Here is a 17807-nt window from a genome sequence, read left to right as displayed (position 1 = left end):
TAAAATTATATGGCACTGAATGTAATCTTTCTTTAATGATTCATAAAGCCCTTCAGGATTCTAAGCTACCACACAATGATCATAATAAACACAAATTACTACTGCTTTTCTGGCAAAACTTATTGATAGAGACTTACAGGGCAATTGATTTTTCCAATTACAGAATGTACTGTATTAAAATATTCAGTTTACACACAATTGCCCAAACAGACAAGAATCACTAGTACAAACAACCCCCTTGTTACCTTCCCAAATGCTGGGCCACAAAACTCTCAAATTAACAATGTACAAATAAAAAGTGAACAAACAAAAAACCTAATGTGACCCAATAAAGGTTCATTAAACATACTAAGTTGGTAGGGAATATGTAATTTAAAATTTTGCTAATTAAAATAAAAAAAAATTACTTCTTTGTAACAGTGGAAAATGTTAGCAAACATGAATTAAGCTCATTTAACTATTACAAATAGAATAAAATCAATTTAACTTTCCCATATTTTAATAAATTGATGGTATACATTTTATAGGTATTACTTACTGCATACTTGTTCTGAGTTGTTATTTTCCTTAAAAACAAATAAACAAAGCCTGTTTGCCTACAAACTGTTCAGGATCTTAGGCATATTTCTATGCTGTGAGTATAAATTGAAAGGGTGCCCTACCATAGCTGAGGAATCATAAAACGAATCCTGTGTTTACTAAAGGCAATCAGGTGTTCTATTTCACTGCCCCTAAAACATTCATTCTCACTGAGATAGTATAATAGCTTGTCGCTGACACTTCTTAAAAATCTGTTAACAAAAATGTAGCTGTTTAACAAAGATGGATTAGTTTTCATTGGTAAACATGCAACGGCACTTGAAATCACTCCATGCCATGTACGCACACAGTGTAATGTACACACACAGCACACGACAGCACACCACGTACTCATGAAAACTTCACACTAGGACAAACCTTAAATGGTGTGGGAGCAAAAGGGTTAGTTGGGGAACAATGGAAGACAACTCTACTTGAATTCTGCAATTCCTACAGTAACAGAAAACATATTCCTTCAGAGACATAGCCTTTGGTTTTCCTCGTTACCATACCATGAAATTCCAATGAATATTCATAAAATGCTTCCCGAGAGAAATTGTTCACAGCTTTCTTCCTTTTCACAATCGCATTATAGTATCTTTAGCCTTGCAATTTTTTGTTTCAGTTTTGGATTTATAATTCCATCAGTTATGAGAATATCCCAAGTACAGATTTACAAGCATTGCAACAGCTACACATTTCCTGAGTCATGCAGTGACATGGATGCACTGTATGACTATTCCACGGACTCCTATACGTACACGATTTTCCGTGGAGTGGTTAACTCCTAGGAGAGCTTTTAGGACCACCTTGTTTAGGTCTGTTAAACATTTAAACCAATACACAGCTTTAAAGAAATTATGTGGCAGTCGTCCATACATCTGACAACTAACAAAGATTTAAGTATCAGAAAATTTAATGCACAGCAAAATACAGAAAAGGCACTGAACTCACAATTACCCCTTACTCTTTAGAAGGACCATCTAATTCAGCTATAAAAATGTTCTGGCGAGAAAATGCGCTTAAGAAAGGATTTACATGCCCACTCCAAACACACAGTTGTAGTGTTTTGTTTTTCCCCCCTGCCCAAATCTAGTAAACAGTGAACTGGGACAAAGGCACAGCAGTAACACAGAACAAAACATGTGCAAAAGGCAAGGAAGGGCAAGACAATGGGCATTATCCAACCTTGTCAGCGATGAACTGCAGAGAATCAGCAAATGGGTTAGTGCTGCTGAAGTTGTACTGAGGGTAAAGGCTGTGCGTCAAGGAAGGCAAGGGGGATTTCTAAAAGGAAACATAAGAGGCGCTGAGCCCAAGGAAATGGATCCCAAACAACTCAGTTTTAAGAACAAAGTACTTATTGATTTAAATAACTGTGTAAAACTAGTTCCTGTCAGATCTAGTATTAATAACACCTTATGAAACAGTCTAGAACAAAAGGTTTATCTCTAGTGATCAGAATCTACACTTGATCTCAAAGTGGCCACAAACCATGTGGGAGGTGAGTCTGTCCAATGCCGTGGTCGGCAAACTGCGGTTCGTGAGCCACATGCGGCTCTTTGGCCCCTTCAGTGTGGCTCTTGACAAAATACCACGGCCTGGACGAGTCTATTTTGAAGAAGTGGCATTAGAAGAAGTTGTTTAAAAAATTTGGATCTCAAAAGAAATTTCAATTGTTGTACTGTTGATATTTGGCTCTGTTGACTAATTAGTTTGCCGACCACTGGTCCAATGGATCCCAAATTTCTTTTGTTTTCACTGAATGACTTCACTACCAGACAGATACATATATATTTTCCCACTTTATCTACACTAATAAAAGAGAAAGATGCAAATTGACCGTGCCTTCACAATGCCCACCAGCCAATCAGGAGTATGCAAATTAACCCAACCAAGATGGTGGGTTAATTTGCATACACAGGTGCCAAGCAGCCGGGGGCATTCCACACCGCTCCAGCCGCTCCGGGCCTCTGGGCAGTGAAAAGGCGGCTCTGGCCGGAGCAAAGGTGGTGCCGGCAGCCAGGGGAAGGAAGGCCCATTCTTGCATGGATCTTCGTGCATTGGGCCTCTAGTATAGTAATATGTCCTAGCGTATCAGTAACTATCTTTCAAAATTGAAATCATATCAGTTTGCAAAATTTACATTTAAAAGCAAATTATGTTTTTGGTAAAGCAAATAGTTTATCTTTTCCAGAATGCAAATTAAACATTTGTCTGCTAGTTCAGGGGTAAACTTCATTAATCTTTTATCTCATTTCCCAATAAGGAAAATTTTCATACTTTGACTAGATGTTAAGTTTGCTTAACATCAATAGTATTTTTTAATTAAAAACTGAAATCAACATTTTTTAAAATGAACCAACATATGGTGGTGTTCTCTATTTCTGCCTACTTTTTTGTGAAGGTAGAAACATTGATATGTATTTTTAAAATTCCCTATAAAAGTTCCCACATTCCTGAGGCATTTATGAGGCTCTGAGTAACATTGCAAGAGCGGCCTTAGAGCGTTTCTCCTACGTTTTGTGGCTTGCCTGCGATATACCAAGCTAGGACTATTGCCTTTGAATATATACATTATAGGCAGGATGACTGCCAGATAGAATTTAGCATTTTCATAGTTTTTTAAAAAAAGTAATTTCCTTAACACAATAAATTCTTCTCTTCATACCCACTATCTTTTTCTTTTATTGACTACATCTTTCAGGAGAAACAGCAGACATTTAAAATTCATTCTGGCTCCAGTGAAATGTTTGTGTTGCTTCTCTCTATAAAAAAGCTCTCCTGGCAAGCGTGGAGAGTCGGAGAGGCAGTCACGTGACACCGCCCTGCCTGGGAGCGCTCTCTGGGGAGACTGCGCGCCCTCAGCGCCTGTGCTAACGTTTGTGCCACCTCACCCTCCAATCTGCTCTCCAGCAATGTTTTTCCTACAGAGAGGGGACAGGAAAAGGAAACGGGCACCATGACATTTCTGCTCATCTCAACTTGTGCTCTGCTTTTCAGCTGAAAATGCCAACTCCTGCTTTACAGAAGAGAAGATCACAAACGCCTAGGAACGTGACCGCATGTCACGGTGGGAGAAAGGACTAGGCAGAGATCAGAAACGCTTCCTAGGCAGAAAACCCAATGCTGCGGAAGGTCGGGTTTATTTGCAATCCTCACACACAGAATTATTTGGTTGTGTATTTCCTTTATAATTCTGTAGAATAACGTAAAACGAAACCATTACGGCAAGAAATACAGTATGTAAAGAGAGCTCCAGTTCTTTGTGTTGTTTTGGTTTCTTTCTTCTTTTTTTTTTTTTTCTTTTCATATATAGTTCTTATAGGATTAGAATTTGGCCCCCAGATTAGAAAATAAAAATACAGAATGAGCACAGCAAAGGAAGTGGATGAGTCTGCTATTAAGGAAAGATTTATAGAAATAGACTATATTTTTTATTAATAAATTGATGATGAAACTTCTGTTTATAGCTCCAAGGGCTGATAAAAATAGGAATGTTATTAACTAAGAAGTGGCATGGGGAACACAGAACTGTTCTCTGGCCCATGTTCACGGGCCCGTTTCCTGGGCCGGTGCAGCCGGACGGAATTCTGTGAAGTGCACGCTGGAGGGATGAGCAGGGCTGGGGCTGGGAAGTCTTGTTCTTGAACAGTCTGAGAGCCACAGACTGGCTTTTCAGCCTCTGGGTAAGATTTCCTTAAAGCTCTATTCCATCCACAAATACAACATTTACTGTTAAGAGTCTCTTAGGTATTAGTGATTTTTTTCCTTGAGATTACGGGAAACTCGATCTCCTTCCATAGGGAAGTAAATCATTGAATACAAAGTATACCTCATGTCAAATACAAAGTTAACTCTAATTTCCCAAAGAAAATGCACATGTAGAGAAGGCAAAAAAACATGCCTGTACCCTGCTTAGGTTCCCAGCTGGATCTCTGGGAACCTAAGATCACAAGAGAAAAGTATATACATACTGATTTATTATAAGTTTTAAGGGACACGGACCTTCAGAAGGAAATAAAGACCTGAGAAAGGGTAAACCCGAGCGTTCTTATACGAGGATGGATGAAGAGTGGGTGGTCAGGGAAAGTGTCATCGGACAAAAGAATATGAGCTAAGTGGGGTGAACTGGGGGAGCCGGGAGGTCAGCAACGTCAGTTCATTCAGGTTCCTCTCAGCATCCCTCCACCATGGAGACAAGGATGCTCCTTTCTCCTGGCAGGAAGGGCACCTCCCAATGGGGACCTTACAAGCTGCTTCAGGGGGAGAAGGGAAACCAGTCATTCCAGCAACCGCCTTTTCTCAAATTCCTTTAGCTTAAAATATTCAAGAGCCAACATGCCATATTTTGGGGTAGCATGTCCCGAACCCTTTTTGAGTAAATATGTCATTCTACCCAAGATTTATTCTGGAATAATTGCTATAAAATCAGGCATCATTATACCACATATAATGAAACAGGAATATTTTCCAGGTGCATGAAAGAAAAAAACACTTCCCAGCTCATTAGCAAATATGACTGGCATTGAAAGAAATGTTTGTAGTTTAAGTTTTAAAAAAGTAATATGGAGAATCCTATTCAGCAGTTTATAGTATTGTCCTAAATGACATAAAAGTTTGTAATTAAAAGTGAAACAAAAAAAAGGAATAAAATCCACCCACACAAAAAATAGCTTTAACTTAAACAGCCATTTACCAACATTACCATGCTGTGTTATGTTTAACACAACAAATGGAAACAAATGTAGAAAGATTTATAGTTATTTAAACAAACTGAATAGCATGTGAAAAGAATGCGGTATGATGCAGCCCTCCATTTGGCAGATTTTCTTATCTGAATGAATAATTATTATCGAACAATAAACAACTGAGTGATTAAAAACTGCAGATGTGAAGATAAAGGCTTCCATGAAGAACTACTAAACTCATTCCTTACAGTACACCCAGAGCAGCGCTACACCTGTCTCGGCAACAAAGGGAGGGACCGTGGGACAGATCTCGTCACTTTATTCCACGGCTCAGAGGACTGACAAAGCTCACCCACAGAGCTGTGTGCTACGCCTCTACCGTCATTTGGGCATTGATAACTTAAATCCTGAATTTTAAAAGTTCAATGTCTTTTCTATAAAAATTCCCCTTTTTAAGTTTTAGATCATTCTTTTACCTCCCCTCACACATATTGACATTTTCCTTTTAAAGACAGCCAACCCCAAAAGCTAATAAAAGTATCTCAAAGAGAACCAGCCCGTCAGGGATTCTTTCTTACATCTAGGCCACTCCTGTAATTGGTGTGCAAGCCCTTCAGTGAACATGGATGTTTCTGAAGAACTTTCTAAGGGGGTTGCGGTCCAAATATATTTAAGAACCGCTGCACATTAAAATAGTTTTCTTTTTACTGAGGCATAAAGAAGGCATAGAAAAATAGTTTTAAACGCTTGGCATGATTTTCCTCTTCAGCAACATTAGGGCGTATCAAATACACAAAGCCTCACATAGTATCGTCTCCATCAACGACTTTCACCAAATGCACTTATGCTTTTAAAAGGTATTTTTGAAGCCATTTTACCTGTGATGACTGATGGTAAAGTGAGTTGGTACGTTTCTGTCCACCATACAGCAATGAAGAGCTATACAGTGATTGGGGCTGGGAGGTAGTAGTTATGAAGTCACTGGTATAGAAACATACAGTTTAAACATCCACCATGTGGAAATTTAATGTTCAGTGGGATAGACAAATACAGTAAAGATCATTCACAGGTGATCATGGGATCGCATAAACTAAAAATTCTGTCTAAGAAAATAAATTTATAAAGAAAATGTAATCTCGCTGGCTTCTAAGGGACTTCACTGGGACTCCTAAGGAACTTCTAAGAGGTCCCAGACTACTAACCTGAAAAAGACTCCACCACTTCCTCTTATAAATACTCTGTGACTATAATGAAATTAACAATTGTCCACCTAGATATCATTGGCCACCAATGAATCCTACTTCCTGTGTGTTGAAAACAGACTTCAAGTGCTTAGTAAACAAGGTAGAAGGGATTTCCACAAGAACTCAATTAAAAAGACAAGCAAAACAATCTTTTAACAAGTTTCCTAAGATTTCAAGACTCGGTTTCTTTGCTTCCTGAGACAACTTGGCCCTTGACACCTTAGATTCCAAGTTGAGCATTGCTTGGATGTGCCTCCCTTGCCCTCTGCGTTTGCTTACCCTTGGTCTGTTTATAATGCTCTGTACCATAAAGACTACGGGGTTGCCTGCTTTCCGAATGGCTTCCACAGCTTGCTCATGGCTTGCATCTCTGAGGTCCAGCCCATCCACCTGCAATGGAAGGCCTCAGCTTAACATTTCAAGAAGCTAGAGAACAAGAGAACAGTTTGTGGGTCTGGAGTTCTGAGGACCCTGGGGGAGGCTCCTGGAAAATCAGTGTCAGAATAAAAAATAATTGAGGCTGTCTGTGAGGCTTCCGAACTTTTCATCTGTTCAGCAGACTTGTGGGCCCTTGCTTTGGACACAGATTTCTGTCTTCAATAATCAACTGAAATAATCATGAATTAGAATCAAGGCTCTGCTTCTGCTTTCCTTACACTGCTCGGCTGCTCCTTTAATAAATCAGCATAATTAAAGAAATAATACAAGGGAACTGCCTAGTAGTACTAACTTCATCATGAAAGTCACTGTACAAATATTTTCCAAATTCATTACAGAGTGGTTTGGGAAGTGAGTGGCTGATGCATTGTGTATTTTTCTCTGTACAGGGATGCTTGAAGTTAAAAACAAAATTCTGGCATTCAGAAGTTACAGGTTATGGTGAGGTTAATTTTGCAAAAGAATATTTGCAGTAGACACGACAGGAGCTAGAAGCCAAGAAATTGTGCTTACTTGTTAGTAATTCTTATACAAATAGCTTGGAAATGAAAGTTATTTTCTAACCTTTTGTTGACCATGGTTTGTGAGGGAGGAAAACAGTTTGAAAGGCCAAATGCTAATCCTGTTAGAAAACTATGATACTATATAGTTTTATCATTTCCAATGACCACAATATGGTATATACAACAAAATAGCAAAATCAGAGTGGACACAATTCTGGAAAAGAAAATTATTAGATCTCTGCATAGAACATTATCATATTTAAAACACACACACACATATTTAATTGAAAACCTCCCTCAGATTGATACTTAGATGATACTTAACATCTTTTTCAGTGGGTATTGAAAATGACTTCTAACTTTCTATAGAATAAAAGTTAGTATTCGTGAGTACTATACATCTCATTAGTGGGAAAGTTTAACAGGACATTTAGTATCTTTGCTCATGTTCAAAGAACTCTACTTAGAAATCATTTGCAGGTCTCTACTCATCTAATCTACATACAATTTCAGAAACTCTTAGCAGAAACATGTTATAGAATCCCTAGGATTTCAGAAGCCTAAGGCTATCTTATTTATGAGAAAAGCCCCAAAACATAACAGCCCTCAACAAACCACTGCTAAATAGCATTCAGTATTTTCCCACGCACACAAAAATCCTTTTCAATTCTAAAGGGATACTTTAACATTCTTAATACATTTAAACGATATTTTGATGCAAACTATGATCAATCCTTTCTAGAAATAATTATAAATATTTCTTACTTTTTTACTTAGGTGAAAGATATTTAATAATGAAGTATTCATAATATAAACTGCCTTGTGATAATCTAAAAATGGAAATTTTAGATAGTATTCCAATTAAAAAAGAGTTCTTTAGAAGAAGGCTAAGATGCCATCTAATGAAAGTAAGTACACAGGAAGAGAGAGAAAACCCACCATTCTTCCTTGTAAGTGGGCAGAGGAGGGGAAAAAAACTATACATAGCCCTTGCTTTCTCCCAGTAATAATCAATCAATCAAGGAATAAACAAAAAAGTCCCCCAAATGCTAATTTTAAAATAATGGTTAATGTATAACCTTCTTTTAAACAATTAAGGCATTTTAATGTGTAAGCTATATGGACTTAGAAAATGAGGGTCAATCATTTGCATACAGTAAATATAATGGTCATTATAAGAGCAAAGCAATCGGTTTCCATTTGGAAATTGTCTCTTTTAGTTTACTCTGTAAATCCTAACAACTCAGCAAATCTGGGGCAGGAATCTCTTCCTCTATCCTCTTCACTAAAACCATGCTTTTCCTGATCAAAAAATTTATCACACTGCTCTGCAGTGACTTGATTGCCAGGCCTGTCCCACCTGGCAGGCAGGCAGGCACTGTGCCCTGTGTACTGTGGGATGCCCAGAGCCTGCTACAGCGCCTGGAATGCAACAGCTGTTCCAGGAATATTTTGTTAAGCAAATGAGTGAGTGACTCCTGAGGGAAGAGTCTATTTAAAATATTAAACTTTGATTTGAATTAAAGAATTAGGTACAATTTGACCAAATGCTTCTCTCTCGTATATAACAAAATACACTTATATTTGTGCACACATGCATGGGTGCACACACACATGCATGGGCGCATACATGCGTGGGCACACACATAGCCCTGAGTGATGAATGGAAAGCACTAAGAAGGAGGAAAATCTGCGCTTAGACTAAGGTGGGGGCATTTATATGCAAGGTAATCAGGGTCTTAGCACACAAAAAGGCTCACTTGGGAAAAAAAATTTCATCCAATAAAGTTTAGAATGAAATAACTATCAAGTACTTTTAGAAATAAAATCTCATTGGAAACTTAATTATGATGAACATATTTTGTGTGTGTGTATATACTATTAAATAATTATTTCCCCAAGAAATTTGCTTTCCTCTTTTAACCAGAACTTATTTTATCTCAGGGCCAATGTTTTTAAAATTGGTAGGTTGTACCTTCAAACATCAGTCTGTCACCATATTCTGAAGGGAGCAATTATGGGTGGAAAGAAACAAATAAGAAATGCATTAACTGCGGACACATTTTTCTCTAATGTTTGGTCAAGTAACAGTGTAATGGTGATGATTTCCTTGGTAAAGAGCATGGAAGAGGGGGACAATTTTAGCTCAGAAAGCTCAGTGGAAGGTACCTCGACTATTCTATCTCCAGGTTTCAAGGTTCCATTTTTTCCAGCTGGACTATCTTCAAGAACATGTTTGATGAAAATGCCCCTCATCACTTCACCACTGCTTAGTCGACTCCCCATTCCTCGTCCACCAACAATGCTGATGCCCAAGGACTTGCTTGGTTCTCTCCACAGTTCAACCCTGCAAAAAGGAAATAAAAGGTTAATACATAAAAATAAATAAAAAATAAGAAAACAGAGGGGGCAAGTTCATAACACTGGATTTGGCAATTTTTTTTTTAATTTTTAGAAATGACACCAAAAGCAAAGTCAACAAAAAGAATAGCCAAACCGGATTTCAACAAAATTAAAAACTTTTGTTTATCTAATGATACTTAGAGTAAAATGGCAACCCACAGAACAGGAAAAAATATTTGCAAATTTCATATGTAATAAGGGATTAATATCTAGAATATATAGATAACTCCGAAAACTCAAGAACAAAAATAACCTGATTAAAAAATGGGCAAAAGACTTGAATAGACTTTCTCTAAAGAAGATATACAAATGGCCCATAAGTACATGAAAAGATGCTTAACACTACTAATCATTAGGAAAATGCAAATCAAAACTACATTGAGATACATTCTCACATCCACTAGTAAGACTACTATAAAGAAAAACAAAGAAAATTTGTGCTAACAAGGAAATAGAGAAACTGAAGAAGTTTGTACCCTTGTGCACTGCTGGCAGCAATGTAAAAGCTTTTAGCCACTAGGACATTCCTCAAAAAATTAAAAATAAAGTTACCATATGATCCAGCAATTCCACTTCTGGGTATATACCCAAACTAATTCAAAACATGGTCTTAAAGAAATATTTGTACAACCACTTTCATGGAAATATGGAAATTTTATTCACAATAATGAAAAGGTAGAAGCAACCCAAGCGTCCATGTACAGATGAATAGCTAAGAAAAATGGTATATACAAATAACTGTAACTATTTCAGTCTTTAAAAGGAAGGAAATTCTGACACATCCTACAACATAGATTAATCTTGAGCATATCATGCAAAGTGAAATAAGCCAGCTAAGTGAAATAAAGCACAAATGATTTCACTTATGTGATGTACCTAGTATATCCACATCCACAGGGACCTAAGAAGAAGGATGGTTGCTACAAGGTGGGGGAGAAGGAAATGGGGAATTATTAAATGGGTACAGAGTTTGAATTTTACGATGAAAATAGTTCCACAGATGGATGGTGTTAATGGTTACACAGCAGTGGGAACATACTGGATGTCACTAATCCGCAGAGTTATAAAAATGATTCAAATGGTTAAAAAAATAACTATTTTTAAATTCAATGGAATAAAATATCTTTATATATTAATTTTGCAAATATTACTTGCTCAATTTATTAAACTTTTGCCAGTAGTAAGACAAGATCATTTAAAATACTTTCCCAATTATTTGTTTTATGGGGTCTGATAAATACTAATGCATTTCTGAAGCTGATTTTTTAAAGTAAATATCAAACGTACACACTCCAGGCTGGAGCACAGACCAAGGTACCATGTTTCAGGAGTCTATTATTGTAGACATTTAGTCATCAAGAAATTCAGCTACCCCTGAACAGACAGTTCTAAGCTTAGCAACACCATCAAGAGAAAGCACATTCCTGCACCCACTCTGTTGGAAGCTGACGTACTTACAAGTTTTTCTTTCCAGGGCAGATCTGGTAACTAACAGTGCAGACAAGATCCTACCTGATCTGACTGATATCACTACCATTTCCATAAAAGCAACTCCCACCACTCTCCCTTCCCCATCTCCATTCCAGCAACCACAGCATCTTGCAGTGCCTTCAGTTCAGCAGTCATGCTCTCCTGCCTGGGGCCTTGACACTTGCTACATCTTTTGTCTTGAATACACTTCCCCTACTCACATAATAAACACATGACCTCATATATAATCATTGCAAATATCTCTAAGAGCTGTGGATGAGTTGAAAGTACACATCTCGTGAAAAGGTTGGGATATAAGAATAAGCTGATTTGCAGAGAGGTGTTTGGCCAAGATGAGGGAGCAGCTCAGGGAAGTGGAAGGAAACGGTCACCACGCAGAGAACTCTGAGACAGGCTGAGAGACTGCAGGCGGCCCCTTGCAAAAGGGGGACAATGCTGGGCATTAAGTAGGAGGACGCACAGCCCAAACGTGCTCCCAGAGGGGAGGAGAGGTTGGAGCCAGGACTCCAGTGAATGGGAGAGGACCCAGTAAGAAAAGGCAGGGGATAATGGAGCCCCCAGGTGGAGTGAGAGACTGGCTACTGGTCAGTCAGATGATGAGACACTGCTTTATTCTGTTTCTTTTCTAGAAATCTATAATCCTTTATTCTGTTTCTTTTCTAGAAATCTATAATCCTAGAGACTCTACCTGTTTAGTTTCAAAGCTCTCAGCATGATCCTTGACTCATAAAATCTGTGGGAATAGTTTAAACTATTTAACATGCTCTTCATCACTCCTTTCAGTCTAGGAATTCTGTGAAAGACAAAAACCAACACACTTCCTTGTCTCTTTAAAGCGGTTCCTGAAGTAAAATGGCAAAGTAGGGAGGTCAGCAAATTTAGTCACTGTATTTAATATCTAAGAATCCAGAACATGCGTGGGCTTCCTTAACTCTTCTCTTAAAAAATGAAACAGAGAAAAGAAAAGGAAGAATGAAAGAAAATACCTCCTAGGGTTCTCTGTGGTGGGTGTAAATTAAAAAGCGATTTTTATAATGTCCTGATAATAAAAATAACAGCAGCGGCAAACACTTATTGAGGGCTTATCATGTGCTCAGCATTATTATCTGGGTCCAAGTCCTGCTTTTTTGCTACTAACAACTGTGGGCCCTCTGCAACCTCCTTAGCCTCTCTCTTGCTTTCCTCATCTGTGAAATGGAGCCAGTAAGAGTCTCTTCATGAGACTGTTGCTGTGATTACTAAATTAATGAAAACATATAAAGTATGAAACAAAGCTTGACACACATTAAACAACCAGTAAGTCTATTTCTCTTACTATGATTACGATTCCTGACATGATGTAATTAAGCAATATATAAAATTCAATCCCCATGACACATGGGTAAATGTGAACTCCACCACCTCAATCCTGTTATACCTACATGTTTATTAAGACAAGGCACCATTTTCTACCCATCAGATTGACAAAAACTTTTTTTAAATGACCATAAGATGAAGTAACTAAGGATGTGAGGAAAAGGGAACTCTCTTAAGTGGGAAAAAGAAGGAAAATGTGATAGAGCCATCTTGTAAATCAAGTTGACAATTTCTAGGAAAGCATATAATACATTTAAATCTATGAGCCAGCAATTCCACTTTGGGGTATATACCTAGATAAATTCCTCTATAAGGAAACTGATATGTTTACTGTACAGAATTATTATAGTAGTAAATAACTATTAACTACTCAAATATCAATCTGGGAGTGAACCATGGCATAGTCACATTGAAATGCATGGCAACTAAACTGAATGAATTAGGTCTTCAAGAATCAACATGAAAGATCTCCAAAACACTGGACTGAGAGAGAAAAGTGAACAAGCTGGAAACGATACAGACAATGAAAATCACGTGCCAAATAAAACAGGAACACAGCTTATTTGCAATTTTAAAATGTACACTTTGCTAAATAGTATTCTCTATTTCCACACAAAGGGAAATTTTTGATTGTACGAATAAATGTCCCAGCAGGTTTCCAATGTTGTAAAACATATTCATAACATTAATTCCTCATTTACTAAAAGTCCTGATTATTTTGGTAAGTTTCCTCATAGTAGTGTATGAACATAATACTTGATGAACTCTCCCCCCTCCCCCCCAAAGGACCTAATGCTTCTGTAAAGAATATAGAAGAGTATCTTCTTTAAGAATTATGGAAGCTCCAGACATTCTCTATAAGGTAGCTACCACTTTTACATACTTCTCTTAGGCTGGTGTAAAGGTTAAAAATTTAGGACAAAAATTGAAAAACATTCCCGTCCAGAAGTTACGTTAATTCTTTCTCAATAATATTTCATAATGAGAAAAATAAGAATATTTCATAATGATTCCTGTGTTCAATACTTTCTATTTGCTTAGTTGTCAGTGATGATGATGATGGTGACTGTTGACAAGGCCAACAACTGAAACTCATTCTAAGAATTTTAAATGAATGATCACACTGAATTGTCTCCAAAATGTAAAAGGTTCTCTTATTAATCCCATTTTACAAATGAAGTAACTGAGACCTAGCAGAGATTTAGAATCTTGTCTTAGAAAGTGACAAAGTTAGAATTCAAATATAGCTCTGATTACTCCAAATATTTTGCCCAGTGCCTTCTAAAAACTAAGTTTCCTCCCACAATGTTATTAAAACTGTCCAACCGAACTTTTTATTTCCCTGTGATTATTGTCCTCCAACCAAATTCAAGTTTGTCATCATGGTCACCAACTACAAAATAATTTAACCTACTTTCTTTTGCTTCCATCCTCAAATAAGAAACTAAATATCTTATAATTCATATTTTTGCCACAGATCTAGAACTTATATTCTATTCTCATTATGGGTAATGTAGAGAGACTGTGACTTTTTTTAAATGGGCTAAACAGCTTTTCAAGAATTCAGATCAAGAACTCATTTAGAATGGCTGGAAATGCTTACTGTTTTTTTGTGAAAGCAACCTAAGTTTTTTTAGATTTTAAATGTGACTCAACCTAGAAAACGTTTAAACGTGATGGCTGCTGCTTCATATTCATTTGTGAATAAAGAAAATGATGAAACTGTATTATATCTCTAAAGAGCAGAAATTATTCTCTCTTGTAGAATAAGTATTATTATTGTAGAATAAATATTAAGTATTTACTACTGTAAAATATGGATTAAGTATTTACTAAGGGAAAGGCACAATGTGATGGTCACCTTTACATCTGCTTAGAGGGAGTGCCCATGATTACCCATATTTTACACTTAGTGCAAAATACCTTACATGTTTCTTTCATTACTTTGTGTGTATCTATATGCTGCCCACCTAAGAAAATTATAGCTTCTCTGAAGGCAGGATATATGTCTTATTCTTCCCTGTTAGTCACAAAATCATATGCTTCTTGTCTGGGTCTATAATCAGAACTCAATCAATTTCTATTAAACTGAATTTGATTTAGCATGAACACAAAAATGTGGCGTAGTGATGCATAGTATTATATCCGATCCTGTTTAGGAAAGTCATCTTATCTGTTATGCATTAACTTGATTATAGACAAAACATGGGTTTGAATAACAGCAGCATGGGATAACAAGATGCTTACTGACACACGCGTTTTGAATATATAGTTTGTACAAATGCAAGAGAAATTTAAATTAACATTTGATGGTATATTTAAGATTAAACCCTACAGAAAATACCCATTCCAACCACCTATGAATAATTTTCTCTAGTTAATTTTATTTAATCCCTAATATATGCCAAACACTTGTATACATGTTAGTTCTAACCCTGCATGATACATATTCTCTTCTCCACTGTACACATACATAAGAATATTAAACAACTTGCCCAATGCCACAGTATCAAGTTATCATATAGCACTTGAAAGCACGCCTCCCTATTTTTAAACACTGAGTAGGCTGAAGACAGAAACAATCCTTACCGCCTGGGCTGATTCCAATTGCTGTACGCTGCATTTTGAAGTTCACTTTCTTCTCCCTCTCCTTCTTCTCGCTCTGGTAATTCTGGAATGTCTCTGTTAAAGAATTATACAGTGAGTACCCAAAAATCCTAGTAACCCCATGCAAGACTGTCTTTTATTGATTTGGCTAAAAAAGGCAGAACTGCTTTCTATTTTCACCATAATTGGCCAATAAGTATACAATATTTTTACACTAAGGGGAAAATAAAACCCAATTAAAAACACACACACACACACAAAAAAAAACATTTTATATTACAATCAACCTATATATAGTGATGGAAGGAGACTTGCCTTGGGGTGGTAAACACACAATACAATACAAAAATGATGCGCTATAGGATTATATACCTGAAACCTGTATAATTTTAATAACCAATGTCACCTCCATCCTATACAATAAAAGGCTAATATGCAAATCGACCGAACAGCCTAAGGACTGGTCGCTATGACGCGCACTGACCACCAGGGGGCATATGCTCAATGCAGGAGCTGCCCTCTGGTAGTAAGAGTGCCAGAAGCTGGGCTCATGGCTGCCGAGCCAAGCAGCGGTGATGGGAGCCTCTCCCGCCTCTGCGGCAGCGATAAGGATGTCCAACTGCCGGCTTAGGTAGTCGGACATCCCCTGAGGGCTCCTGGACTGCGAGAAGGTGCAGGCCGGGCTCAGGGACCACCCCTCTCCCCTGAGTGCACAAATTTCGTGCACCAGGCCTCTAGTAAATTCAATAAAAAAGTAACTGTAAAAAAAAGAAAAGAAACAATCTATAACTTAGTCTGAAGATACAGCTGAATACTAAGTCTTGTCTACTTTCTTTCCTGATGATACATGGAAGAATAAAGGACTAAAATGAGAAGGGGATAAATCCAGAATTTAAAGAAAACAACTATTCAACAAGTATTTCTTAACTATACACCACATGCAGGAAGACTGAAGCACCATATGGGCCATATGACCTTGCACAGCCCTGGTTGACAACTCCTGCCCTAAAAGAACTTATCAGTCAGCACTCAGGAGTTCAGCGCCTCTGCTTCCCAGGAATGGCCTGATTCGCTCCCTTCTATGGTTGAAGAAAGATGGAAGTGCTTATGGTCCAGATTCAGCCCATCAGAGGGGTGAGACCCAGAACACTTCACACAGGAAGCAGCCTGCAATGCACCTGAGTTCAGGGTCGCTTCTCACTTTCTGTGGGAGTTCCGATTTGCCAAATGCCAGGCATATAACAAAATATGTCCAGACAAGCAACATGTAAGAGCAACAGAGGATGGTGTGTCCTACGCTGTTAGTAAAAATTGGATTTTTAGAGAAACAAAACATGCTCACATGTTTAGTTGAAAGGAGAGGCTATAACATTCTGATTCAAAAGTGATTTTCAATTGGCTTTTACAGAAACGGAAAAATCGAAAGAAAGTATACACTGAGTGGCCAGATTATTATGATCTCTGAACGCATAATAATCTGGGCATTCAGTGTGTGTGTGTGTGTATATATGTATGTGTGTGTGTGTGTGTGTGTGTGTGTGTATGTATGTGTGTGTGTATCCTACCTAATAAAAGAGTAATATGCAAATTGACCCTAACTCTGCTACACCCACAAGCCTTGCCCACAGGCCACGCCCACCAGCCAATCAGGAGCAAATATGCAAATAAACCCAACTAAGATGGCTACAGCCACAGAGAGCAGGAGGGAGGCTTGAGTTTCCCCGGCAACAGAGGAAGCCAAGCTTTCTGCCTGCCGTTGCTGGCCTAAGCCTCCACTCAAGGCTACAAAGTGTCAATTATAGAAGGTAAACAAATCCAAACAGAAATGGTGGCAGCCACGGAGCTGGAAAGAGCAGGAGGCAAGGGTTGCCCCTGGCAATGGAGGAAGCAAAGCTTTGCACCCTGGCTGTCCGAGGCCTCTGCTCCAGGCTACAAAGTTTCAATTGTGGAAGGTAAATAAATCCCAGATACCAGGGCCTCTGCGTGGGTCGCCAGGAGGCATGGCCGGCCTGCAAACCACCACAGGCCCTTCACCCAGGCCGCCCCACACCCCAAGGGAACCCCCACCCTGATCTGGGATACCCTTCAGGGCAAACCAGCTGGCCCCCACCCATGCACCAGGTCTCTATCTTATCTAATAAAAGAGTAATATGCAGATTGACCATCACTCCAACACACAAGATGGCTGCCCCTATGTGGTCAAAGATCTGCCCCCATGTGGACACAAGATGGCTGGCACAAGATGGCCAGCAGGGGAGGGCAGTTGGGAGGGACCAAGCCTGCAAGGGAGGGCAGTTGGGGGCAATCAAGCCTGCATGGGAGGGCAGTTAGGGGTGACCAGGCCAGCAGAGGAGGGAAGTTGGGAGTGACCAGGCCTGCAGGGAAGAGCAGTTGGGTGGGAACCAGGCCTGCAGGGGAGAGCAGTTGTGGGGGACCAGGCCTGCAGGGGAGGGCAGTTAGGGGTGACCAGGCCTAAAGAGGAAGGCAGTTAGGGG

At 38.6% G+C, this 17807-nt stretch overlaps 1 protein-coding gene across 1 annotated transcript in view; it reads right to left on the bottom strand.

Annotated features, from left to right (window-relative positions):
* The window catches only part of MPDZ (multiple PDZ domain crumbs cell polarity complex component), a 183624-nt gene that overhangs the window by 34047 nt on the left and 131770 nt on the right, over positions 1–17807 (bottom strand). Inside the window, exons 24-27 of the mRNA XM_054727012.1 lie at positions 15295–15387; positions 9625–9802; positions 6794–6904; positions 1768–1866 (exon numbers count right to left, since the gene is read on the bottom strand). Of these exons, the coding sequence (XP_054582987.1) occupies positions 1768–1866; positions 6794–6904; positions 9625–9802; positions 15295–15387 (481 nt within the window). The remainder of the gene's footprint in view (positions 1–1767; positions 1867–6793; positions 6905–9624; positions 9803–15294; positions 15388–17807) is intronic.

The sequence above is a fragment of the Eptesicus fuscus genome, chromosome 15 (genome assembly GCF_027574615.1).
Source record: "Eptesicus fuscus isolate TK198812 chromosome 15, DD_ASM_mEF_20220401, whole genome shotgun sequence".
NCBI classification, from domain to species: Eukaryota; Metazoa; Chordata; class Mammalia; order Chiroptera; family Vespertilionidae; genus Eptesicus; species Eptesicus fuscus.
Note: the sequence above shows the minus strand (reverse complement) of the source record. Positions and strands in the feature narration are given on the sequence as shown.